This window comes from Bos indicus x Bos taurus, chromosome 7 (genome assembly GCF_003369695.1).
Source record: "Bos indicus x Bos taurus breed Angus x Brahman F1 hybrid chromosome 7, Bos_hybrid_MaternalHap_v2.0, whole genome shotgun sequence".
NCBI classification, from domain to species: domain Eukaryota; kingdom Metazoa; phylum Chordata; class Mammalia; order Artiodactyla; family Bovidae; genus Bos; species Bos indicus x Bos taurus.
Genome location: NC_040082.1, coordinates 49,057,346 through 49,083,903, shown reverse-complemented (window position 1 = coordinate 49,083,903; position 26,558 = coordinate 49,057,346). Strand labels below are relative to the sequence as shown.

Below are 26,558 nucleotides of genomic sequence, written 5' to 3'. Positions count from 1 at the left end.
AGCTGTCCTGCTTGCGAGAGGCTGCCCCTCCACTGAGCCCTGTGTGCCAGGTGGTAGAGGAGGTTTGTGGTTGAGCGCTCTGTCCCTTACTATCAGCGTTAGTGGTTTAACCTCTCTGAGCCTTTTGTCTTTTTCCAGAAAATGGGTGTAAAGGTGGTATCTTAGGGAGTTGTTTGAGAACGAGATGACATTAAGACAGAGCGTTACAGACTATGAAGCATCTTACACTCCTCTGTGCTAGACAGGGTTATTCTCTGATCCCATGCTCTTGTTCCAGGCGAAAGCCGCAGTAAAACCACTGCAGGTCAGAGCCTCAGCCACTGCAGTCAAGGAGTCTCCGAGAAAAAGTGCAGCCCCGACTCCAGGGAAGGCAGGGGTTGTGACACCCCAAGTCAGAGGCGGTGCTGTGACCCCAGCCAGCAGGGCCAAGAAGCCAGAAGAGGTCTCAGAGAGCAGTGAAGAGTCCGACGAGAGTGAGGAGGCCGCCCCTGCGGGGACACCCAGTCAGGTGAGGCACAGGGGAGGCCTGCTCCCCTGTCCCGGGCGGCTGTGTAAAGAGCACGTCCGCTGCCGGAGGACACCGGCCCTGGGGTTTGAGGAGGGGGAGGCGGGGCTCTGGGAGGCGAAGGGCAAGGTCACCTGACTCTGCTTCAGCTGATTCTGGAAATTGCCCTTCCTGCCCAAAGGGAAGAACCCCGCCCACCACCCCCTTCCCCTCAGTTCCCCTGTCTAGTAAACAGGCTGCTCTCTTTGTCCCGGCTGGTCCTGCTGGGAAGGAACTTGAGAAGTTTTAGTTACCTGGCCCTCTGGCTTCTCAGGCCAAATCATGGCTTGTTAGCAAACAGAAATCCAGCTCTATTCCATCTGCTGGACCTCCTTCTTGCATGGGTGGCCAGAGCTGCAGCTAGGCATGTCCTGAGGGAAAACCAGAGGCACTGGGAAACTGTTGGAATCAGAGAGCAGCAAGGATGAGGGGTCAGACTGGTGGTAAAAGGCCCTTAGAGCCCTGAGCCTGCCCAGGTGAGGAGCCTATCCACCCTGGCCATCACAGAAAACTAGTATAAGGAACTGGTATCTTATCTGGTACCCAGGGGATGAGGCATTGGTGGTCAGGTGAGATGGACAGGGGGTATGAGGGCCCCAGGAATGAGGAGATATGGCCATCTGGCTGGTCAGTCACACTGGCTGGAGTGTCAGTCAAAGCGGGGAGTGGGGAGAGAAGCAAGGGGTCTCATGAGTCTCACTAAGGGCTCAGGCTTTATTCTTAAGACATCACAAGAGAGTTTTCAGAAAGAAATGAACAAACCATGCTTTCTCTTTTACCAGGTGAAGGCCTTGGAGAAAACCGTCCCAATCAGAGTTGCTCCTAGTCCTGCCAAGGGGACCCCTGGGAAAGGGGCCACCCCAGCACCCCCTGGGAAGGCAGGGCCCTTAGGGAAGCCAGAGGAGGACTCGGAGAGCAGCAGCGAGGAGTCAGACAGCGAGGAGGAGACACAAGCTGTCAAGACCCCAGTGCAGGTGGGACCTGGAGAGAGGGCCCCGGAGCTGGCACCCACCCCAGGAAGTCTTCTGAGGGTTGATTCTCCCACTCCACGTGCGCCAGCCACACACAGGGCCACGTGGAGTCTGTGGTCTTCGACCCCATCTGCTCTCCTGTTTCCTCGAGTCCACCATCTGGGCTCTCTCCCCTAATTCTCTTTCTCTCTCTCCAGGCAAAACCCTCTGGGAAGATCCCCCAGGTTAAAGCTGCCTCCACACCAAAAATCCAGGTGTTTTTCCCTAAGAAAGGGTCCCCTCCAACATCCCCTGGCAAGGCAGGGCCTGCAGCCACCCAAGCCCAGCCCAGGAAGCAGGAGGAGGAGGAGAGCAGCAGCAGCAGCAGCAAGGAATCAGACAGCGAGGGCGAGGTGCCCACGGCCATGCAGCAGACTACAAGCCTGGCTCAGGTGAGGCTGGAGGATGCCCAGCCCAGCCCTGGGAGTCGCCTGCAGAGACCCTGTGGGCCTCTTGTCCTCTGTTCCAGAACCTCCGTTTGCCTTCCTCCCCTCCTGTCTTACCTCACACGTTCCCCGCTAAGCCTCCTGTCCTGTCCTCTGTCACTCCCAGGCAAAGCCCTTGGAGAAAAACTCTCAGGTCAGAGCTGCCTCAGCCACAGGTGCAGGACCCTCGGCAAAGGGCACGGTCCCAGCGCTCCCTCAGAAGGCAAGGTCTGTGGCCGCCCAGGATGGGAAGCAGGAGGACTCAGAGAGCAGCAGTGAGGAGGAGTCAGACAGCGAGGAGGAGATGCAGAAGGCAGGGACCTCAGCCCAGGTGAGTCCTCTGCCTGTGAGGTTTGTCTCTCCTGCTCAGTGCCGGAAGCCCCCTCCCCTTCCCCCACCTCCACTCCCTGGACCGGGTGACCCTCTCCATCTCTGTGTCTCACTGTAGGCACAGTCCTCTGGGAAAGCCCTCCAGATCAGACCTGCCTCCGGTCCCACCAAGAGGCCCCCTCAGAAGGCCGGGCCTGCAACCACCCAGGTCAAGGTTGAAAGGGCCGAGGAAGACTCGGAGAGCAGTGAGGAGGAATCAGACAGTGAGGATGAAGCTCCTGTAGCCAAGACTCCAGCCCAGGTAGGGTCTCGGGAGGGGCGGCTGCACAGCCTGACTCTTAACTGCCCCCGCCAACCAGTCAGCTCTATGAGGGGCTCTACGAAGGATGGCAGTGAGCTCCAGCCCTGAGCACATGGGGGCTCTGAGTCCAAGATCCTTCTCGAGCTTCTGAATTGTGTGTCCCCTCAGGCAAAATCAGCTGTGAAAACTTCTCAGATCAAGGCCTCCCCAAGGAAGGGCACCCCCATTACACCCTCATCTGCCAGGGTCCCCCCAGTGCAAGTCGGCACACCAGCCCCCCGGACAGCAGCAGCAGTGAGTACGCCCACCTGCGCGTCATCCCCAGCCATAGTCAGGCACACCCAGAAGCCAGGGGAGGACTCTTCAAGCAGCGAGGAGTCCGAGAGCGAGGAGGAGACAGCTCCTGCTGCAGCAGGGGGACAGGTGAGACCAAGTTCATTTGGCTGGGTCAGGGCTGGCCCTCATTGGTCCTTTGGCCCCTGTGATAGGCCTCTCTTCTGTGTCATTCCAGATGAAGTCTATAGGGAAGACCCTCCCAGTGAAAGCTGCCTCACCACCCACCAAGGGGCCCTCAGGAAAAGGGACCACCCCAGGGCCCCCTGGGAAGGCAGGACCTGCAGTGGCACAGGTCAAGGCTGAGGTGCAGGAAGACTCAGAAAGCAGTGAGGAGTCGGACAATGAGGAAGCGGCTGCAACTCCCGCACAGGTGAGGCCTGGGACAGGGCTGAGGATGGGCTAACCCGGGCTGCCTTTGCCCCTGGTATGCAGAAGCCTGAGCGGCACCCTCAGCTCAGCCTCATTCTGCACTTTCCACTCATCTCCTCTGCCTGTAAGAACTGCAGGGTTGAGCTCCAGGGTCTCCTTCATCGCCTTTTGAGCTCCCACTGAGATTTCTTTTTACACCAGCTCTGTTGAGTACTCCGTCTGCCAGGTCCATCCTGTCTGGGGCTCCTTAGGCCCTGGCTCTCATAGTTCCCAGCCTAGATGGGGGACATGGATGTGTACACAGATTGTATCAGCATGTATGACAGGGTTGAGATGGAGGGTGTGTGCCTAGGCCCCAGAACATGGCAGACGATGGTATCTAGGGCCTTTTCAGGAGAGAAGATCTCTTGGATGAAGTGGCACCTAAACTGTGGGTGAAAGAGTTGGCCAGGTGACGTGGAGTTTTCCAGGCAGAGAAACCAGCCTGTGTGGAAGCCAGGAGAGTGCCTGGCTTTTTTGAGTTCCCCAAGCAGAGCATTCTGGTGGGCTCACTAGGGAAGACCATGTGAATGGCAAGTGGTGGGAAGTTTGGAGCTGGGCTGCCTGGGTTCAAGTCCTAGCTCCACGTCCTAGCAAGTGCTATAATCCATCAGGGCCTCTGTTTATTCTTCAGTAAATTGGAAATCGACCTGCACAGAGTTGAATTTGATGAGCTCTTACCTGTCACATCCAGCCAAGGGGCTTGCACACAGCAAGTTCTCATCCATTTCCCTCGAGGGAGCAGACTCAAGAGTTGTCTTCCAGACTGGGAAAGCGGGGAGAAGTGAAGATAGCTCACTCCCTGCTCACTCACCCACCCACCGTTTATTATTTTTAATTGTCTCTCTTTTTTTCACTAACCACTCAAATTAGTCATTTCTTGTTTCCCTGTACCAGAGTACACATTTCTGTGAATTTTTTTGTCTTGCTGTCACTGTTATCTTGTGGGACCCAAGGTCCTGTAATTCCTTTACTGAAATTTTAAGCTATTCTTGGCCTTCCCAGAGTCTCAGCTCAATAGGCTTCTATTCTGTTTTTTCAAGCTACAGACACATTTGACTAGTGCCTTCAAAGTTTCAATGTGCTGATCACTTAAGCACGTCACTTAAGTCTTCGCATTTGAGCCTTCCACCTGTCCCATGAGACAGTGTTCATTTGCTTTGGTTTCTGGATAAGGAAATTAGAGTGTAGTGGAGTTGTTTGGTAATTTGATCCAGCCCCACCAGCCCCTGACTCCAAAGCCTTTCCCACTTCCTTCTACTAAGGTTCTGTTTGTTTTGTTTTTTTGGCCAAGATGCACTGTGGGGTCTTAGTTCCCCAACCAGGGATCAAACTCATGCCGCTGGAGTGGAAGCGCAGTGTCTTAACCACTGGCTCGCTAGGGAAGTCCCCTTCCGCTACATCTTTACCGCAACTTTTCCAGCCACACAAATAGTCAGATTTGGGGGCATCGTATTCTCTTGGGTTGAAAAAAAGAGCAGCCAGTCCCTCTCCAGGGGCCTAGCCTTATAGCCTGGTGCTCTGTCAGACGAAACTGTCTTTCCTAACTTCAGGAGGTCTGACGAGCCTCTGCTAAAACAAGCAGGACTGATAAAAGGAGTCTTACTGGCCAACTTCTTTTCCTCACCTTCATCCAAGGGATGAGGGTAATAACTGCCTCTGTTGTGAGGTTATTATGAGGATTAAATGAGATAATACTTGTTTGGCATCTCCCTCAGTGCTGTACATATTAACTGGTTTCTAATCAGTGTTTTCAGCATTGCTGAGGTCAGAAATTGATCTGCTCAGAGATACCCAGCCAGCTGAAAGTAAACTGTCCACTGAGGAAGCTGAAGTTCAAAACAAACAAATTAACAGTCAGAGGATGGGTTCTGGAAAACCAAATGTCCCAGAAACTCAGAAAGGAGATGATTCGTAATTTAAATGCCATGAATAGAAAGATAGCCCTGGTGTGAGAAAGGCAGGGGAGAGATGTTCAGTGTTTGATGAATGGCCAAATAAGTGGTGTGGTGCCTTCTGGGCCTGAATTTGTGGTGTATATGATCTTATGTCCTGTGACATTGTTACACTTGCTTATCAGTTCTAGTGACTTTTGTAGACTCCTTAGGATTTTCTATATACAGATCATGCCTTCAAATTAAGGACAGTTTTACTTTTTCCTTTCTAATTTAGGTAGCTTTTATTTCTTTTTGTTGCCTTATTGGCCTGGCTAGAACCTCCAGTAAAAGGTTGAATAGTAGTGGTGAGAGCAAACATCCTTGTCTCAATTTTAATCTTAAAAGTAAAGCGTTCTGTTGTGTGATGTTAACTCTAAGTTTTTCATAGATGCTTCTGATCAGATTGAGGAAGTTTCCTTCTATTTCTAATCTGTTGAGAGTTCTTATCATGAATTGGAGTTAGCTTTTTGTCAAGTGCTTTTTCTTTATGAAAGTGATTTTTTTTTTCTTTTGTTAATATGTATGACATTAGTTGTTTTAGGGGTATTAAATCAATCTTTCGTTCTTGGAATAAATCCATCTTGGTCAGAGTGCATTCTCTTTTTTATTTGTTGCTGAGTTTGGTTTGTGAATTATTTGTGAGGATTTTTGTGTCTTGTGTTCACAAAGAATATTGGTCTGTAGTTTCCTTGTGATATCTTTGCCTGGCTTTGGTATTGTGTGATCCTGCCTCATAAAACCTCTTTTCTCAGAGTTTGTGTTGCACTGGTGTTATTTCTTTTCTTAACACAATTCAAATTTATAAGTAAAGCCATCTGGCCCTAGCCTTTTTGTGTATGTGGGTGAAGATTTTTAATGACTCAGTCAGTTTCTCTAACTGATGTTGGTGTATTCGAATTAGTTTATATTTTGTACCTTTTAATACCCTGTGCACAGTTAATAATTTGTGCCCTTCTAGAAACTTGTCCATTTTCATCTCAGTTGTGTAGCTGATTAGCTTAAATTTGTTCATAATATTCTTCTATATCCTTTTAATATCCATAGGAATAATTTTTGGTAATTTGTGTCTTCTGTCCTATTACTTGGTCACTTTAACTAAAGAATTACAAATTTCATTCTTTTCAAAGGAATAACTTTTGGCTTCATTGATTTTTTTTTTCCTCTTATTTTCCTGTTTTCTATTTCATTAATTTCCAGTGATCTTTATTATTTCTTCCCTTACTTTGAGTTGATATGCTCTTCCTTTTCTAGCCTTTTAAGATGGAATCTTAGATTTTTTTTTAATTTTAGATTTTTCTTTCTAATTTAAACATTTAACACAATAAATTTCCCTCTGAGGACTGTATTAGCTTTGTCCCATGAATTTTAAAGTACTGTCTTTTTAATTTTATTCTTTGAGCCATGGATTATTAAGAAGTGGGTTGGGACTTCCCTGTTGGTCAAATGGCTGAGACTCTACACTCCCAATGCAGGGGGCTTGGGTTCAATCCCTGGTCAAGGAACTAGATCCTCCTTGCTGCAGCTGAGATGCAGTGCAGACAAGTAAATATCTTAAAAAAGAAGTGTGTTGAGGGACTTCCCTGGCAGTCCAGTGGTTAAAACTGTGTGCTTCCACTGCAGGGAGGCTGGTTCAATCCCAGGTTAAGGAACTAAGATCTCACATGTTACGCAACGTGGCCACACACCAGAAAAAAAAAAGGGTGGGGTAATTTCTAAATGTATGGAATTAATACAGATTTGTTTTTTGTTGATTTTTAGTTTAATTCTGTTGTGGCTATAGAATATATTTTGTGTGATTTCAATCCTTTTAAACTTACTGACTAGGGCAACTTAGACATGGTGTCTTTTGTTTTTTGTAAGTCTATGTCAAAGACTTTACTCCCCTCTGATAATTTGAGTTCTGTGCTGATTAGCTCCTTTCTTCATCACACATAGGCTATGCTTTAGACTGGTTTCTTTGTTCAATTGATGAATGTTAATTTCACTTGGTCTTATATAAATGAGGGAAGCCAAGTTATGGGGCATATCTCTGCTCAGATGACATCTCTGAATGAGATGGGCCTTGAGATGCTGCCAGATCCCTCATCCTATTTCACATTAGCAAAGTTTCCTTTCACACTCTTATTAAGGATTTTGCTTTTTGTTGCTCTTGAGTTTCTGGTCTGTATTTGCTGGAGACACTGATAAACTTTTAGGGGATTCCTTGGACATCAGTTAAGGTTAGGTTAAGCTGAAGAAACCTCAGACAACAGTGGTTTTCCTTTTTGTTCTGCCATCCTGAGTACCTGGCTTCTACCTGATAGACTAAGATGGCTGCTTGAGCTCCAGCTATTGCCTCAGTATTCCAGGCAGCGGGAAGGAAGAAGACACATCTTCTACATGTGTAAGAAAGTCAAATGTATGCTTGACTTAGATTCGTTAGCTAATCACGTGGCCACCTAGCTGAAAGGGAGCCTGGGAAACCTTTGTTCAGGGTAGTCTTATGCTTAGCTAACTCGAAGAAAAAGCGCTCACAACAGTAACGCGTGAGTGCTTATTGTGTGCCAGCACTGTGTTAAGCACTGTGGTATCTCCCATTTCATCCTCACCCTTCCTCATTCCCATTTTACAGAGGAAGAAAGTGAAGTCCAGTGACGTCAAATGGTTTGCCCAGGTTCATACAGGTGTTATTGGAGGAGTCAGAATCCAGACTCTGGCATCTGACTCCAGAATCGGCATTCTTGGCTAACTGCTTATGTCCTTTATGTAATTAATTCCCTTTTCTCCTTCCAGGTGAAGACTTCAGTGAAAACCCCTCAGACCAAAGCCAACTCTTCTGCCACCAGAGTGGCTTCAGCCAAAGCAGCAGCACCAGCTCCTGGAAAGGGGGGCCTTGCTGTTGCTCAAGCCAAAGTGGGGTCCCCAGCCAAGGCGAGTAGGACCAGAGCCAAAAGAGGTGCTGGGGTGGAATGGAGGGGAGGACCAAGCAATGGTGCAATGGCCCTAGCCTAGACAAGGGTCCCGCACAGGTGGGAGTGACCTCCCCAGAACTGTGCCCTGGGTGGGGTTTCACCTAAAGGGAACCGTGCTTTCCTCTTCCTCCCTCAGTACCATTCCCTCCTCCCGATTCAGGTAAAACCACCAGCGAGAACCCCCCAGAGTAGCGCCGTCTCTGGGAGGGGCCAGGTGTCTGTGCCGGCTGTGGGGAAGGCAGCAGCTGCAGCAGCCCAGGCCCAGCCGGGGCCTGTCAAGGGCTCACAGGAGGACTCGGAGAGCAGTGAGGAGGAGTCGGACAGTGAGGGAGAGGCACCTCCTCAGGTGAGGCCTCGGGGGGCGGAGAGCAGCCCCATGCTTGTCCTCTGGACCAGGAGCCACCCACAGCACAGCTGCACGTGCCCCAGCCGTCTCCTAACCCTCCTTTCCTGATCCTGTTTCTTTGTCTCCAGGGGAAGCCCTCAGGAAAGACCCCCCAGGTCAGAACTGCCTCAGCCCCCACCAAGGCGTCCCCCAAGAAAGGGGCTGCCCCGGTACCCCCTGGGAAGGCAGGACCCCCAGCCACCCAGGCCAAGAGGCAGGAGGAGGACTCGGAGAGCAGCAGCGAGGAGGAGTCGGACAGTGATGGGGACGTGCCAGCTGCTGCACCTCCAGCCCAGGTGAGGCCTCATGAGGAAGCAGCTGTGGTGCCAGGCCTCCAAGCTTCTGCCACCTGCTCCCATGTCAAAACTTGGGCTCAGGGCCAGGTGAAGAAGCAAGACCAGATTTAGGCTCTGCATCCAGGGACCTTTCCCCCAGCTGCTGTCCCCAATGTTTCCTTGGGTAAAACCTCCTACAAATAACCCCCGTCCCTCGCCAAACCAGGGCCTCCCCAGTAAAAGGTGGCTTTGGTACTCCCATATCTGCCAAGGCCTCCACGATGCACATGGTCCCACCAGCCCAGTGGGAGGCCAGGCCAGGCCCTCAAGGATGTCCCAGTCAGAGAACCAGGAGGGGGCTTCAATGTGGTGTAGGTACCATGAGGCCCTGGGGGGTGGGAGGAAGCCAAATCTCTCACCCCGTCGTCCTGTAGGCAATGGGGCCTGGGGCCTCCTGTTGGTATGTGTATCTCTCAGGGAGAGTTCTTCTTCTAGCTCAGTGTGAAGCCTAGAGAGTGGGGAGAGAGAAGGAATGAGGACCCGACTTTTATCTGGATGATTTTTCCTCTGTCTGCTTGTAGGAGTGGCTACAACCTGTAGTTCAGGGTGACAGACTCCAGGACTCACAGGGCTCAGAGAGTGGTGCAGACCTAGTGGAGGTGATAGATGGCAGCTGACATGAAGCCTTGGTGTCAGGAGGGACCGAGGGAGTGGTGGCAACAAGGGCAAACTAGAAAGATGGCCACTTTTGGCTCCAGCCAGTTGTGACCTAATGGACATGTGTGGCTAGATCTTCCATTCCTTAAGGGAAGCTGGCAATCCCTGCTCCAGGCTGAGCTCTAATCCCTCCTAGATATATGTTTTCTTCACAAGTAAACAAGCACCAAGAGGTGTAAGTGCTCATAGCACTAACCTCTCTGCCTTCGGTATAGCAGATCAACTACTGAGCATGGTGTCTTGTTGATAGAGATGAAGGCATGAAAGACGTTGGCCCTGCCTTCAAGGAACTTGTAGTCTGTAGGGCGAGACAAGGTGACGGGGTTACTGGAGCATGTTCCTGATGGAGCTGGGAAAATGAGTGTCTGAGAGGGTGGATGAGATGACTGAGCTGAGCTTAGAGGAAGACCTGGGGTTCGCTAGACACTAAAGTGGAGAGAGGCTCCCCAGGGAGGAGATGGGAGAGTGTGGAAAGGAGAGGGGTTTTGAAGTCAGGTGGGCTCAGCAAAGGCCAGCTGTCCTGCAGGCAGCAGTCACTTCTAGTTGCTTGTTACCAATAAAATCTATGGGAGCCTAAATGCCAGAATGAGACACGAGGGTCCTAGCCATGTTTTGGACCGTGATGCTTTTTGTAAAGTTTTAATCAGGTTATTCTATCAGTCAGGACATCTTAATCTGCAAGAGAAAACAAGAGCTACTTCACAAGAGCTCAGATGGTTCTTAAGGGGGTTGGTCATCTCAGGGCATGAAGTTTCATGGTAGGGCTCCTGTGAAGGTGGTCCCTTAAGCTCAGCATCATTGGTGACTCAGATTTCTTCTCTCTCCATGCCTCGTCTGCCTCTTTGTCACAGCAGGGCTGCAGCATCTCCTAAAGAGAAAATCCCCCAGTTGACTTCCCCTCCACTTAGCTCCTTGACCAGATCTAAGGCATGTGTTCTACCTGTCCTCTGCCATCCCCTCCCCCTGCAAAAAAAAAAAAAAAGCCACTCACTGATGAGGGGCCTGCAGTTCCCGAGATTGGCTGGGACAAAGGGCCACCCTCTCCAAAGCCTGTGGTAGGGGCCACTAGAACAGAGACAGGTCGTGTTAGCAAGGAAGACACGGGGACTTGGCTGTTGCAGTGTGCACTGTAGTTGACCCAGTGAAAAACTGGGAAGTGCACGCCCAAATCAGAATCTTCTAGCTTTTCTTGAGAGATTGGAGGCTCCAGGGACTTCCCTGGTGGTCCAGTGGCTAAGACTCTGCGCTCCCAGTGCTGGGGCCTGGGTTCAACCTGTGGTCAGGGAACTAGATCCCACATGCAGCAACTAAGACCCAATATAGCCAAATAAATAATGGATTAATTCTGTGCATGTTAAGTCGCTCAAGTCATGTCTGACTCTTTGCAACACTATGGGCTGTAGCCCACCAGGCTCCTCTGTCCATGGGATTCTCCAGGCAAGGATACTGGAGTGGGCTCCATGCGCTCCTCCAACGGACCTTCCCCACCCAAGGATCAATCCCATGTCTCTTAACTCTCCTGCATTGGCAGGTGGGTTCAAGAAGCTGGAGGCCCCAGCAGTGTGGGTCCTGCTTTTCTGAGTAGTAAAAATTGGACCTTCACACCAATGGGGAAGCACAGAGCTGCCCTCTGCCCTGGCCTGGGCTCCCCTCCGCCACCAGCACCTTTCAGTTTAGTCCCTGCTCTAGGTCCTCCTCTGGCTCCTGACTGCCATCACCAGCCAGCCCCCCTCATTTATTCTTGGGCTGGCAGGAGAGGATAACAGCTGGTTGAACTGCTCTCAGCCGGCTCCTGCTTTTAGCTGGGGATGTGACAGCCGGATGTGAGCTGTGCTGGGGCCTCTGGCTCACCCCTGCCACCTTGTCCTAGGCGGCTGTCACCTCTCATTCAGACGCCTCGCCAGCAGCACGCCTGCCCTTGGGTTTTAGTAGTGCCTGACTCACACATCCCTTTCACGGTTGGAGTCAGCTCTGGAGGAAGGATCGGCAGCGTGCAGGCCTGTGTTCCCGGCGTCTGTGGGGCATGCTGGCCACCCCGCCGCACACACTGTGTAAAGGGGGTCATGCTATCTTCCCAGGAGAGAGAGGATCGTTGCTCACCGGTCTCAGTTGTGCTTCCTCTCTGCTAACGAACGCCCCCTTGCCCACCATGTTCTTGTCCCCTCAGAAAGAGGGTAGCTCCAAAACTGCCACAAGCAAGACCCTGGCCCCAGCGTCCCTGGAGAAGAAAGCAGAGGAGTCCTCAACCAGCAGTGATGAGGACCTGCCATCCAGCCAGGTAGGCCGGGCCTGTCCCTAAGGGCACTTAGGCTAAGAGCTGAGCAGATGCGCCTGGGAGATGGCGGGGGCTGGGGCACGGGGAGGGCAGGTCTATCCCACTTACAGCACTTCCCCATTTCCCGAGCTCTCTTTTTTTTTAACACTTTCATCTCCACAATAACCCTGGGAGGCAGGTAGCAGAGCCTGCCAATGGAGGGTCAGAGTTGGCTCCCACAGCCCCGAGGCGCAGGTACACAGCATGCCGCCTGACAGGGAGAGCCTTTTACTGCGGGAGGCACGTGCTGTGTCAGGAATCGAGGCCCAACAAGCTGGAGTGATCTCCCAAACTCCTATGACCCGTAAGAAGCCCAGGAAGAGGCAGGCACTGGTCCCTGGTTCCATGTGTACCCCACTTCCTGTTAGGACCCAGGAGCCTTCTCTGCAGGGTCTGTCAGAGCCCCGGGGGCCTGGTCCCAGACCTCGCTCAGGAAGCTACGGCCCATCTTCACAGGCTGCCAGCCATCCTCCCCTGGCTCCACCCCTGAGGGCGGAACCAAGTCCCCCATCTCCCCAGCTCCAGAGGCTTGCTGGCGTTCACCTGGCAGGAATCTGGGTTTCTGTGTGAGCCCCAGGCCTTTCCCACAGCCAGCACTGCCCTCTGTCCTCCCCTAGCCCCAAGGTACTAGAAGCTGCCGCCAGGTCCTTCAGAGATGCCGGAGTTCCCAACCGCCGGATGAGTGGGGTCTCCCTATCCAGCTCCCCTTAAATGTCATATCACACACTGATGAGTCCATCAGCAGGGTCAGGTGTCATGCACACCCGTGGTGCTGGGGTGTTCACTGTCTTTCTCTCCTTAATAGCCCAGATTAGAAGAGTAACTGTGAACAACTCCATCTACCGTTGGCCCCTTCCTGAGGGCCAAGGACAGTGCTGGTCCCCATATTTTCATTTTTCTGTTTAATCCCCAGACCAGCCCTATGAGGAAAGGTGCTTCTTTTATGACCATTTTGAGGAGGAAGGAACAAGTCCAGAGAGGTTGGACAAGCTGCCCTGGCATCACATTGCTGTCATAAGGGCACAGACCTGGTGTCAGAACCCAGGCTGTCCGTATTTGCTCGCTCCCTGGCCCTGCCCTGACACTCCCCTCCCTGTGGCAGCGGGGCTCGGGCCCTGCCCTCGGGCTCTCCGTGGAGCCTTTCAGAGCCTGCCTTCTCTGTGCAGAATCTAAACAGCTGGGAGGGAGGGGGCCGCTTCTCCCTTCTCTGCGGGGGCGGACTAACACAATTAAAATGAACATCATGCTTAAACTGAACCATTTAATTGGTACGTTAGTCCTCAAGGTTTTGGAGTCCCTGTTAGAAAAGAAAAAGGAAAAAAATTCAGCGCTTTGAGCATTCCCCAGAAGGATTCAGGGAAGCCGGCACAGCCCAGGGGAGCTGCAGCCTCCTCCCAACTTTGGGGGTTTTTAGCTCCTTAATCCCCAGCTCTCTAATTATGATTATTATCGTTATTATGCATTTATCAAGTACTTCTCTACTGGTGAGTTTCACTGTTTTTATTATTAGCCCATCACTGAGAGTAAGAAATTGATACCAGGGTGGTGGGCAGAGCCCCAGGCTGGGAGGCAGAGAGGGGCTGTGGGTCCATTCCCAGGTCCCCTCACTGCCTTAGTCTCCCCCGCTGCAGGGGTTGGGCTTATGTCTTTGCTCTGAAAGACAGATCAGGGGATGGTCCCTGCATGGCTTAGCCCTGTTGTGTAGGCATTAATCCCAGGCCAGAGTCTGTGCCAGGGCCTAGGGTAGGTACCAAATTTTAACAGACAAGGCCTTGCCTTTAGAGTTCCAGGGTGAGTTGGAAAGAAAGAAGAGACCTCTAAGAAGCTGAAATTAAGGTGTTAAATCAAAGATCTAAAGTCTAGCATGGTTGGTCCTAGGAGTTCCTGTCTGGTGCTTGGAGGACCAGCTTCCAGCCCTGGCTCTGACACCAGTTTGCTGGTTACCCTGGGTGAGGCCACTGGCCCTCTCAACCCCTGGGGTGAGACTCCCTGAGGGCTGGTGAACCATGGAGGCTCTGGGCCACATGCCCAGGAGTGGGATTTTTCAGCTCCCTCAGGTGTGGGCCTAGGATGTGCTACCAGCTCCAGACAGTTCTGGGAGAGGCCTCAGAGAAGTGCTGCCATCCAGAGCTCAGGTCCCCTCGTGTTTGTGTCCCTTGTCCCTGGGCTCAGCAGTCTAGGCCAACCCACTGCCCCCCCACCCGCCATGACCTGAATGAGGGCACTCTTGTGATGCACAGCTGTGACTTCTGGAAGGCCACTGGGTTTGGTCCTGCAGGCACTGACCCCTGCAGTAGAAAGGGATACTGTGTGTTCCCTCTGGGCCTTCACTGCCCAGCACCTACAGGGGGCGGAGTGGAGGTCCAGCCAGGTGTTCAGGCTGCTTCCGCTTCCAGTGAGTCTTTCCTGACCCACCCCAGAAAGAAGGTCCTTGTCATCCCATGTGTATTGTGCTTTGTGGTTTCCAAAGCAGACCAGAAGCTCTTTGGTGAGAGAGCCCAGACTGGGTTACTAAGAGCCTTCCAGCAGGTGGGAGAGTGAGGCTCACGAATCTCGGGCTGGACCACACGGCGAGGTCGTGGCAGAGATGGGGTCAGAAGTATGCTCCATGTACCCCACCTTTGAACCCTCCTCTCCCATCCAGGGCTCCATGCCCCACCCCAGCTCAGAGGCAGGGCGGGCAGCGTGGGCAGGTAGAGCAGGGCGGAGGCTTCTGCTGCAGAGCTGCTTTTAATATCCCAGACGCTATTGTTTGCCTCAGTGGGTTCGCTGCCTCTCTTCGTCCCCGACAATCTGTTCCTCTGTCTTCTCACATATATATAGATCCCCCCTCCCTCAACTGAAAGCCTTCTCCCACTTCCATCCTTCTCTCTTTCATCACGTGGGAAGGAAGTCTCTGGAAGTGGCAGATCAGAGCGGCTGTGGGGGAGGCTGTTTGGCAGGGGTAGGCAGGGCCCGGGCCCGGCAGAGCTTCCCCCTCGGGCGGGCCCCTTTCTGCTCCATTTTGTGTTGCCTTTCCCGTAGCACCCTGGAGGACGCGAAGTCAGGCCCAGTGGGGTGGGCAGAGACCTGGGTTCCAGACCATGGCCATGGGCAGCTCCCTTCTGTTCTTCTGCACTCTGTCTCCCTGTGGGGTCAGGGGGTGGGGGCAGAACTCAGACCAGGTCAGCTTTCTGGGGAGTGGAACATAGGCTCCCTGGGTGTCCTTCTATGTGGTGGGCATGTTCACTGGAGCTGTGGTTCCCAGACGTCCGCCAAGAGTCCACAGGGAGTGTTACTTTTTTCTCTTTTTTTTCAGTGTCTTACTGGAAAATGCAGAGCATGCCCCAAGCTAGAACAGTGTAGAGTCGCCAGTCACCATCCCAGCTTTGGTAGTTCTGGACTTGTGACCAGTCTTGGTTCATCCACATCTTCACTCTCTTCCCCAACACCACTAGATTCCTCCTTTTTTTCTTTCTTTAAAGCACAGTCATTAAAAAGTTGGCCCACCTAGTCAGCGTCCCCATTTCCCCAGTTGCCTCATGACGTTTTCTGTATCTGGTCAAATAGGAATCTAGACAAGGGCCACCGGCTACATTGGTCCCTTTGGTCTTAGTTGGTTTTCCCTGAGCAGTTTACTTGTTGAAGATCCTGGGCCCGTGTAGTTTGGGCCACATTCCTGTGTCCTGGGAGGAGGCGGCATCAGAGTCTTGGGCATGGGGGCAACTAGACTGTGAACAGCCCCCTAGGCGAACCGTCAGGCAGCTAACGGGGCATTGCTCAGAGCGCCCCGCACAGCAGGTGTGTGTCTCTGAAGTCAGCGAGAGGAAGGAGCCTGACCTCCACATTCTGGGCCTGACTTGGCTTCAGTTAGGCTCTGTGACCTTGGGCAACTGTCCCTCCCCTCAGGACTTGTGGTTTTCCCATCTGTATGATGGAGTTGATACTGCTGATCTCAGGGGTTCCTCTGAGGGTTGGGTGGGCTCCTGTGAGCTCTGAGGTGCTGTGCAGGGTCTTGGCGGGTACCTGGGCTGGGAGTGAGCTGGCAGAGCCTTGTGAGCTCTCTGGAACCCTTGCCTTGTGACACCCTCCCCTACCCACCTTCCCTTTCCCCTGGCCAAGCTGTTAATCACTGGGGGGGTGTGTTTTGTTTTTGTTTTTCAAGGTGATTAAAACCCCTCTGATTTTTGTCGACCCTAATCGTAGTCCAGCTGGTCCAGCTGCTACCCCCGCCCAAGCGCAGGCTACAGGCACCCTGAGGAAGGCTCAGGCCTTGGAGAGCACAGCCAGGAGCTCCTCTGAGAGCGAGGACGAGGACGTGATCCCCGCTACACAGTGCCCGACTCCTGGTGAGCACGGGCCACACTGCAGGGCTGACTCCCTGGCTGCAGCTGCCAGGCGTGTGCACACACACATACACGCACACACGCGCACACACATCCATTGAGGTGCCAAAGGGAGAAGACACTGGCTGAGTCTCAGCAAGTAGTTGGTCTGGAGGGGCTTAGGGCAAGGTCTCGACCCTATGTTGGCTCATTCCCATGAGGATCTGGCTTGAGCAATAACTGTGCCAGGGCTTCTCTGCGTGGGCTCCAAAAGGTAGAACCCAGACTAGAGACTCGAAGCTGCATTGACCAGGTTTGTAGTTCAGGAGGAGCCTTGTAACAGCTGGCTGACTGAACTTGGAGAGGGCTGCAGGGTAGTGAGCCTCTCATTCCTGGTGGCATGTGAAGGAGATCAAGTAATCCCTAAACAGAGAGGTGTAGGGAGGAGTTCCTGGAGACAAGACCAGATCTGGGTTTTCTTTGACTTTCGACAATCTGATTCCGACAGTGATAGCAAGGAAATGGGTAATCATTATCGGTGTTGTTACCAGGACACTTTTTGATGAGGATATTAGTACCTGATCTTGGCGGGTTTATTAAGAAATGCAGATTAGCACAAAAGAAAAAGCATCACTTGTAATCCCACTGTCCAAAATAATCACTGTTAACATTTTATAGCTATTAACTTTACAAACACCAAAGGTACACTGAGTATTTTTAGTGAGACCATACTGTACATATGCTCAGTAATCTTGGTATGTTGTGACGTTCCGTAGTTACAGCGTGATCCCCACTGGCTACAGAGTGGTCACCTGGGAATCCTGCAGTTTTTTCAGCTAGTGTTGAGGTGGAGGAAGCTAAGGATTTTATTTGGGGTGTTGGGCTGTTTCAAACAGTGCTGCAGTGAACACATGTGATTGAGCCTCTACACATGATCAAGGCTTTTCTAAGAGAGAGGGTTTTAAATGTGCAGAGTCGTGTTTGGCTCCAGTGCTCTGCCTGTCCTCTTAGCCAGCGAGGGGGACTGCAGGAGGGGAGGGGCTGAGGAAAAGGCCTGGGGTGTTGCCCACAGCTGCCGTCTCATCTCCTTATAAAACATGGAGACAGCAGCTGCTCCTGCCTGGAAGGCTTGGGAGGGAGTTTAAGGGGCTTCTAGCACATGGGCCCTGGGCACTGCACGAGGTTCCCAGGATGGGCTTGATAGAGCGGGTTTTGCTGCTTGGAGGAGGCCACGGGGCTTCTCAGCCCTGACATACCCCCTCCCCCTCCATCCCAGCCACTAGGACCAGCGTGGTGACTGTGCCCACGGCACCCCCAAAGGCGGCCCTCAGAGCCAGTGTGGTGGGGGCTCCCAGCAGTGAGGACACAAGTCAGGGGTCTGAAGGCAAGAAGCAGGAGGCCTCAGCCACTCAGGTACCGGGTGGGCAAGGGGGCTCTGCCGGGCCAGCGGGCTGAGGGGCCCCTCCTCAACACCACTTCCACTCAGGGTTGCTGGGTGGCACTGTAGTTGCTCTCACCCACCCCGTGGAATCCAGGGCCTTTCTGGGCCTGGCCATAGCCCTGATCCGTGCCCCCGAAGGTCAGGAAGCGTCCTCTGGCATGTAGCCCCCCGGGAAGAACCAGCATGACTCCAGCAGCTTCTCCAACAATATCAGGCTTTTGGTTTGATTTTTCTCTCACGGTTTGCTGTGAACAAAAGTTGCCCTTTGTTAATGTTCATCATAGTGACCAGTAGTGTTCTTCCTAGCCTTCACTATTTTCAGTGCATTTTTATTTCTTTGGTCCTTGCTGTTGCTGCTGCTGCTGCTTCTAAGTCGCTTCAGTCGTGTCCGACTCTGTGCGACCCCATAGCAGCTCACCAGGCTCCCCCGTCCCTGGGATTCTCCAGGCAAGAACACTGGAGTGGGTTGCCATTTCCTTCTCCAAGGCATGAAAGTGAAAAGAAAGTGAAATCACTCAGTCGGGTCCTTGCTATGCTATGCTATGCTAAGTTACTTCAGTCGTGTCCGACTCTGTGTGACCCCATAGATGGCAGCCCACCAGGCCTCCCCGTCCCTGGCATTCTCCGGGCAAGAACACTGGAGTGGGTTGCCATTTCCTTCTCCAATGCATGAAAGTGAAAAGAGAAAGTGAAGTCACTCAGTCATGTCTGACTCTTAGTGACCCCGTGGACTGTAGCCTACCAGGCTCCTCTGTCCATGGGATTGTCCAGGCAAGAGTACTGGAGTGGGGTGCCATTGCCTTCTCTGAGTCGGGTCCTTGCTGGAACCTAAAAACCAAGCAGGGGAGAATTAATGGCTCATTGTTCAAACGATGGAGCTGAGCACCACACCCTCAGCAAGAGGGTCGAGGCGTGTCCAGGATCAGGCAGGGCTGGAACCCAGGGCTCCTGGATCCTAGTTCATTGTTTCTGGGCCCATTGCTCGTGGGGCCATAGCCATTTGTTTTCCCAAGCCCTTGCACCTGCCCCCTTTTTTCCTGAGATGGTGGGAGTGAGAGCTGGATAGGCCAAAGCAGGACTTGGGCACCGCCACTCACTGGGGCTCATCACGACCTCTGACCCAAAAAGAGCTTCCTGGGAGCATGGTTGCTGAGTGGGTGGCTGGATTGTGGTCACTGCACCCACCAACCTGCATCCATTTGGCCTTTCAGCCAGCAGATGGTGCTGAGCATCTGTCCGTGCTGGGAACTGGGGGTACAGCAGGAAGAAGACAGGGAGGGGCCCTGCCCTCATGGAATTCCCAAGGCGGGGGACAGCCATTAAGCAAGGAGACCGAGAGTTAAAGTACTCACCCCAACTGGTGGGTGCTTTGAAGGGAGTAGTATTGATATAAGCAAGAAACAGTGGGATGACTTAACTTAGAAAGGATAGGCCGGGGTGGCCTCCCAGAGGACACAACGCTGGGGCCAGAGAAGCAGCCAGGCCTGGGCAAGCTGGGGAGCCCTCCAGGCAGGGAGACCCAGGCGCAGAAGCCTCTGGGGGAGCGCTTGGGGTGTGAGAGCTGGGAGAAGGTAGGGAAGCAGGGGCAGAGGGGCCAGGCCTCATGGCCCATGGTGAGGGCTGAAGGGGGCCTGGAGGTTTTAACAAGGGATCACACTCAGTTCTCGTTCCATTCTCTCCTTGGCTGCTGGCAGGTGTGGGAAACAGGAGTGGCCCCAGGGAGCCTATTGAGGAGTCTGTTGCAGCCGCTAGTCTAGAGGCTCAGACTCAGTGGTGGAGCCTCCGGGGGGGCCTGAGCCCCTTCCCTCCCCTGGGCTGGGAGCTGTCTGTGGATCCTCTGAGAATGATACTATTAGCTTATTTTCTGCCCAGTCAGTGGCAGTACCCCTTCGACCGCCCCTCAGCCCTCCACTCCACCTCCAGGTTCCTCTGGCAGCTATGGGTCCCCTCCTACCCGAGCCGGGCAGGATGTGACCAGGGTGTGGCCTAGATGGCATGCCAAGAACCTGGGAGCCCCAGGCCGGGCTCTCACCCACCCGTGCAGTCTTAGGCTGAGGCCAGCCCCTGGGTCATGGGTCTGGGCCCGTCCTCTTTCTGGGGGCCCTGGGCAGGGTCCTATCTACATGGAGCCAGGCTGGCTCCTCACCTTTGCCTTTCACAGGTGACCAAGAGGAACCTCCCGCTGACACAGGCTGCCCTGAAGGTTCTTGCCCAGAAAGCCAGTGAGGCCCAATCTCCTGCTGCCAAGACCCCGTCTTCAAGTGGGGTGAGCTGGGGAGTCGGGGGCCAGGCCTCACCCCGGAGGGGATAGTGTTCAGAGACACAGGAGGTAGAAGGCAGGGTGCAGGCAAGGGCCCAAGTCCCAGCGCCAGCATTTAGCTACCCTGTGACCTCAGCATGCGCATTCACCTTCCCAGGCTTCTACTGTGCATGCCCCCGCACCCAAACTTTCTTTTTGAGGGGTCTTAGTTCCCTAACCAGGGAACTTAGTTCCCTAACAGGCGCTCAGCAGTGAAATCCTGGAGTCCTAATCACTGCCAGGGAGTCTCCCACTGCCCATCCTAGAGAGTAGTGGGAGAATTAAATGGGGCCTGTGTGTGAAGCCTCTAGTGGTGCCTGGCCCTTCCCTGAGGTATTCAGTAAGCACCAGATCTTATTTCCCCTAATTTTCCCTTTCCATTCTCTCTCCTTTCCTCAAATCAGACTGACAGTGCTGTGGGAACACTCTCCACGGCAAGTCCCCAGAGCACCCCTACCCAGGTCAGAATGGCCAACAAGCTCAGAAAGCCTGAGGTTCCTACAGCTCAGCAGGCCACAGCCACTCCCTCGGGACACCCCACAGCCAAGGCCCCTGCAACCTCAGATGACAGCAACAGCAGCTCTTCAGGGAGCGAGGACGATGCCAAGGGGTCCCAGGCGGCCCCGTCAGCCCACAGGCCAGGTGAGGCTCCTGGGAGAGAAATGCTGGAGTACCTGGTGGAGCCCTGGGCTCAGGTCTCTGCTCTGTATCTGCCCATGTTTTACGACTTTGACCTAGGCATCTCATGCAGGACCTCAGTTACCCAGCTATACAACCCCATGACCAAATTGGTCCACACAACATGAACAACGTTTTTACTTGACTGTTTGGCCACGCCCAACCTTTTGGGATCAGGCTTCCCTGACTGATCCCCAGATTCCCAAGACCACACCTCTCTTGGGGATTAGAAGGTTTGTGCATGCAGGTGTCTCACTGGAAATGCTGTGAATAGCAATAGACCATGGAAGGGAGCAATGAGGGGCAGATGATGCCTTAGATCAGAGGGTGAGGCACGTAAAGAGGGACCAGGCCACCTCGGGGCCCTCCTGCTCCCGGAGCGCTCTGACCTGTCCAGCGGGCAGAGGGAACCCGGGGTTCCCAACAGTTATCTGTGCTTCTCCCGTAGGCCCAGCCCCCTCCAGGAGGGAGACCTTGGTGGAAGAGACCACAACAGAGTCCAGTGACGACGAGGTGGTGGCACCTTCCCAGGTAACTGCAAGGGAAGGGGCTGGCAGTCTCTGGAGCCTTGAGGTGGGAGCCCCAGGCCAGGCTCTAACCTACCATGCAGTTGTAGGCTGAGGCCATGCCCTGGGTCATGGGTCTGGGACCAGGCCCGTCCTCTTTCCAGGGGCCCTGGGCAGGGTCCTGACTGCATGGCTCCTCTCCTGAGGTCCCACTTCAGCATAAAGCTGTGAGAAGCAGACTCTTAGAGTCTATAGAAAGGGTTTACCTTGATTTTAGGTGATCTCCAGATAAAAACATTCTCTAACAGGTAACAGATGGGATTTCTTTTAAGGTTATCATCTGTATGTGGCAAGTGCTAGGGCTTTTCCCTTTGCATTAGCAATAAGTTTCCTTTTTAAATGAGCCCATTTAAAATATGTATTAATTATAGTAGTGCAGGCGGTATGTACACAGGGCTGTGTGCCCGCCGCCCAGCTGGCCTGAGGGTCCCGGGGCTGAGCTCCTCTAGTGGGCCATGCACTGCTGGGCTTCTTCACACTGGGCTTCTTCAGTCTCTCCTCTCAGGTTTTGTGACTCCTGGGCTGACTCCAGCTGGTTCCAAGACTTCAAAGGCCGCTCCCAAACCAGACGCCAGCCCCTCTGTTTCCTCTACTCCGGCCACCAGAGATGCCCCAGAGGGCAAGCAGGAAGTGGAGCCCCAACAAGCAGCAGGCACCATGTCCCCTAAAACAGGTGAGTCGAGGGCCTCAGGAAGGACACAGCAGGATGTGGAAGAACAAGGCAAGGAGCCCCTTTGCCTCCCTCAGGAGCAGTCCCACCAACATGGTCCTGTCTGCCAGCAGGGCCTCCCCAGGTGAGGTCTGGTACCGCTACATCAGGCCTGGAGGTGCACGTCAAAAGTGCAGGGGCCTGTGCCCTAGAGTCTGGCTCCTGTAGCCTAGGGCCGCCCGGAGGTCGGGTTATCCAGCCCCGAGGGATGCTGGTGCACCGTGTAGGCTGATCCCTACCTTAGAGGATGTGCACCTGGACTCACAGGGTAGGCCTCGGCTCTCTCTAGCTGTTCCTGTTGACTTTTCTTCCTAACAAGTGGGCTCCTGGTACAGGGTGTAGGTACTTGGGATAGCTCAGACAGAAGATGGGGTCACGTTTGAAGAAGTCTTCTGCACATGGTGAAGACCGCAGGCAAAGGACTGACATGCTCTGAAGCCTCAGACAAGCCCATGGCAACTCTGGACCTTGGTGCCCTAACCATACAGGGCAGGGGTTGGTGGATCCATTGGTGGCACATACAGAAAATGGCACATGTGGAGAAAGTCACGTGGTGTTTGGAGGGCAGACTCGAGTGCTCAGGTCACCTGGCCTAGGTATCAGCCACTGCTGACTGTGCCAGCACTCTGGGACAGGTGTCTCAGAGGGTCTGCCTGGGCCAGCTCTCAAGGTTCCCTGGCCTTGGCATTCTAGGGTGTGTGGTAGACAGGAGGCAGAGAAGTGGGTTGCTGAGGCACCCTGTGCTCTCCTTGGCTCCCTTCTCTAGCTGACTCCTGTTCTTGCCACGAAGCACCAAAGGACTGAAGTGGGCCTCCCTCTGCCCTGGGACCCCCCTCTGCCCACCTCCCCAGCCCCCCTGGGGCTCTGGAGCCAGAGCTGCTGCAGTTCCCACTGCACCCTGAAGGGAACAACTTTATCCTCCCCACATGGAGCCAGGGCCAAGCTACCAGCACCTCCCAGAGCCCAGGGTGTCGCCACTCTTGTTCTGTGAGACCCCAAAGGGACCTGCGAAGTTGGGGCAGTGCCGGGACATATGCTCAGCCCCCAGTCCTGGGGCCTCTAGCTGCAGCTTGCCCAGTGCTGGGTCAGCAAGAGGAGTCATTGCTCATTTTCTTCCCCAGTGTTCTTCTCTTTGTGAGAGGCGGGTGTGACAAGGAGACATTTTAGAGGGGGCTGTGGAAGGTTTTTTTCACACGTGTAGTCAGCACACAATTATCAAAGGAGAGCAGAGGCGTGGAAAATTCTAAACAAAGGCTGCAGCAGAAGTCGCTCTGGCAGCAGTAAACCTGCTTAGTCAGCCACCATGTGCGTATTCTCTGCACCCCCCACCCCCAGGCCAAGCCACCTGGACCCCTGACCGCAGAGGGCTACAGACCCCCAGGGTACAAGTGGGCATAAGTTGGATGGCTACATGACCTTGGCTTTTTTTTTATGCATCTGTGGTTTAGAACAGTGAGGGGATTCAGTGTTCATCCAATGCCTCATTTTATAAACAGGGAACTGAATTTGGTTTTCAGACCCAGGGCCCAGGCATCCTGTCTCCCTGCCCTGGGCTCCTGACTGAAAGGTGCCGTCTATCCTGTCCCATAGATTCTTTGATTTGTTGGCGGATTACAAGCCCTTTTGGAGAAGGAAATGGCAACCCACTCCAGTATTCTTGCCTGGAGAACTCCATGGACAGAGGAGCCTGGTGGGCTACAATCCGTGGGGTCTCAGAGTTGGACACAGCTGAGCAACTAATACTACAAGCCCTTTGATTAACATGCTGGAGTTAATTTCCAGCCTGAACTTGAGTTTTCAGTGTGAGGAGACATGAAAAGAGCTGTAAGTTAGAAGCAGGTGGAGAGTTGTGGGCAGGAGACCCAGCGGGTTCCCTGGTCCCATCTGTACCACATCAGAGAATGTCAGGTCATGCTGGACCCCCTTGGCTTTCATGCCACCAGAGGTCTAGTCCCCGATTCTCTCAGGTCCATGACCCCGGGTCCTCTCTCCACAGGCAGAAAAGAGGCTGGTGCCACACCTCAGAAGCCCGGGAAGGGGCTCGGGAGTCCCCCGGCCTCCATGCTGGCGCTGCAGAGCAACATCACCCAGCGCCTCCTGAGCGAGCCCTGGCCCCTGAGCGAGGCGCAGGTGCAGGCCTCGGTGGCGAAGGTGCTCACGGAGCTGCTGGAGCAGGAGAGGAAGAAGGCCGTGGACACCGCCAAGGAAGGCAGCCGGAAGGGCCGCCTGGGCCATAAGCGGAAGCTGTCCGAAGACCAGACAGCCCCCAAGGCCCCCAAGAACAAGAAAAAGAAGCAGCTGGCAGCTGCAGATGGTGGGGAGCATGTCGTCTCCTCAGAAAAGGCCCCCAGGACTGTCAAAGGGAAATCCAAGAAGGACAGAGCAAGTGGTGACGTCAAGGAGAAGAAGGAGAAGGAGTCTCCCGGCTCTCAAGGGGCCAAGGAGAAGCCAGTAGGGGAGCTGGGGACTCCGAAGGGTGACGGGGGAGACCACGGCAACCTTAAGATGAAGAAAGAGAAGAAGAAATCTGACAAGAGTAAGTGCCTGCTGCAGCCCAAAGCACACTTCCCTGGTCCTGCTGAGGGCTGTCAGTCACCACTCAGGTGGGTGGCCCTCAGCCAGCACAGAGAGGGCTGAGAATGTCTTGTCCGTCTTGGGAGCAGGATGGGCAAAGCCAGAACCAGGTCCTGGAGCAGTGGGGCCACCACCACCAGGATGGCGCTCGCAGCTGCAGGGCGTGTTCTGCTTGCAGAGCCCTGTGCTCCCTCACGGCAGCCACAGCCACGCACACTGGCAGCCCAGGCTCCTGGGGTCCAGGCTCCTGGGTAGCAGCTGCCCCTTGCTGCATTCTGTGCTGGAGTCCTCGTGCAGCCAGGCCACGTTTAACCCCCATTTTACACTCATTCCCATTTTACAGATTGAAAGTCTTTTTAAAATCAGTGTAGAAATTTTACAAAGTGAGTTAAAATGGTAACAGTCCAGGGCTTCCATGGGGGCAGAAATCATAAGACTTGTGCTTCGATGGCTCCCCAGGGTGTGGGGCATAGAGAGGAGAGAGCTCTAGGGCCCCTGGAGACCTGCCCTGTCTGCCCACTTTGACCCCAACCCTTAAGATTAACATCTGTGGTTTAGCAGTTTTACTTTCTTCCCTTAGAAAAAAAAGACAAGGAGAAAAAGGAAAAGAAGAAGAAAGCAAAAAAGGCCTCAACCAAAGACCCTGGCTCACCATCACAGAAGAAAAAGAAGAGAAAGGTAGAGTGAGTCCCAAGGAGTCTTGGGCTAGAAAAGGGGACCCAGACCCAGTCCCCAGGTGAATGTGATCCGCCCCAGCCTCTGGATGTCAGGGTAGGGGGTGGGATAAGCCAGACCCAGTCCCTGTGCCCCTACCGTTCTCAGGGTCCCGAACAGGAGCGTGTGTATTGTGAAACACTAGAGAATAGCTAGGAGGTGGGGCCCACCCTGAGGGGCCCAAGGTCTGTGCATGTGGGAGCCATGGAGCGGCCCTGTCTTGCCTGTGAGGTAGGAGGCTATTATGACAAGTGAAGAAAAGAGAAGCCCCCCTGGGGCCCGGAGACTAGCTAGGCTGTGCAGGTTTCTGGGTGAGAGAAAAAGTTCCCTTGGATGTGTGTGCCCCAGCTGGCGGGGTATCCCCACGGCAGAAACACTCACCATCTGCGTCATGCGTGTCAAGGGCCGACCACCTGACCAGGGGCCCTCAGCTGCTCATACCCAGATGTGGTTCTCAACATGGCTAGCAAGGCCACAGTCATGGTTAGAAAATCCGAGCATCTGCTGCTGCAGAGTCTTGGGCTCCATCCTCCAAGGCTCAGGGGCACCCTCCGCACCCTCAGGATCTGTGTGTCCCCAGTATCTGTTCTGGGGGAGCCACAGAGCCTCGGGAGGGGACTGTCGTAGCCCCTCCTGGTGGGGGTGGCGTGGGTGGGGAGACACTTCAGGTCCAAGAGCCTCTCCTGCTTCTCTCTTCACAGAAGAAGACAGCAGAGCAAACCGTCTGAGGGACGCCAGGCGGCAGGTACACTCCTGGCCTGGGAACCCCTGCTGGAGAGGGCGGGAGGTCAGCTCCAGCACCCACCATGGTCCTCAGGAGTGAGACTGGGCCTCGGGGGTGGGCCTCAGGGAAGGGGTTTTGGAGAAAGAGGGTTCAGTTCCTCAAGGGCAGTGGGTGATGCCGGGAATCAGAGCTGCAGAGTCAAGGATCCAGGAGAGTCTGGACAGTGACCACCACTGAGTTGCTCGGGCGGAGGGAGGGGGGGTTGCTGGGGTGTGGTGGGGGAGGGGCACACTGGCATGCTTAATCCTTGTACATGAGGGTAAGGCTTGAGGTTGGGGACAGCTCAGTCTCCTTCGCCACTGTCATTCCTTTCTTTCTAATTTTGTAATTCGAGGGCCTTTCCTCATGGGAAGTAACATGTTTTACTCAAAGCAAGCCATTCTGATCCTCTGTGCTTCCCAGGTGGTGGTGAAAGGGTGGAATGCTCCGCCTAGCTGAGGGAGCCCCAGCCTGCTGTAAACAGGGTGATACAGGCCTGGGCAGGTGGTCAGGCTTCAGAGAAGCTAAGCTCTGAAGCCCTCGTCCCAGTTCCTGGGACACAGTCAGCACCACCAGG

At 53.9% G+C, this 26,558-nt stretch overlaps 1 protein-coding gene across 8 annotated transcripts in view; it reads left to right on the top strand.

Annotated features, from left to right (window-relative positions):
• TCOF1 (treacle ribosome biogenesis factor 1) overlaps positions 1-26,558 on the top strand; it is a 39,729-nt gene that overhangs the window by 11,348 nt on the left and 1,823 nt on the right. For 2 of the 8 annotated variants that reach the window (XR_003511771.1, XR_003511770.1), the window contains exons 7-26: positions 278-508; positions 1,327-1,518; positions 1,713-1,946; positions 2,107-2,310; positions 2,428-2,610; positions 2,779-3,033; positions 3,122-3,316; positions 8,064-8,201; positions 8,403-8,588; positions 8,717-8,923; positions 11,787-11,897; positions 16,078-16,261; positions 17,514-17,650; positions 19,840-19,944; positions 20,382-20,619; positions 21,104-21,186; positions 21,714-21,894; positions 23,927-24,466; positions 25,085-25,182; positions 25,920-26,005. Coding sequence is in view for 5 of the 8 variants with exons in the window: in XM_027545953.1 (XP_027401754.1) it covers positions 278-508; positions 1,327-1,518; positions 1,713-1,946; positions 2,107-2,310; positions 2,428-2,610; positions 2,779-3,033; positions 3,122-3,316; positions 8,064-8,201; positions 8,403-8,588; positions 8,717-8,923; positions 11,787-11,897; positions 16,078-16,261; positions 17,514-17,650; positions 19,840-19,944; positions 20,382-20,619; positions 21,104-21,186; positions 21,714-21,894; positions 23,927-24,466; positions 25,085-25,182; positions 25,920-25,946 (3,729 nt within the window). In the remaining 3 variants the exon portion in view is untranslated. Of the gene's footprint in view, positions 1-277; positions 509-1,326; positions 1,519-1,712; positions 1,947-2,106; positions 2,311-2,427; positions 2,611-2,778; positions 3,034-3,121; positions 3,317-8,063; positions 8,202-8,402; positions 8,589-8,716; positions 8,924-11,786; positions 11,898-16,077; positions 16,262-17,513; positions 17,651-19,839; positions 19,945-20,381; positions 20,620-21,103; positions 21,187-21,713; positions 21,895-23,926; positions 24,467-25,084; positions 25,183-25,919; positions 26,006-26,558 lie in introns of those variants that run through there. The other 6 variants (XM_027545953.1, XM_027545951.1, XM_027545954.1 and 3 more) reach the window with 5 other exon arrangements.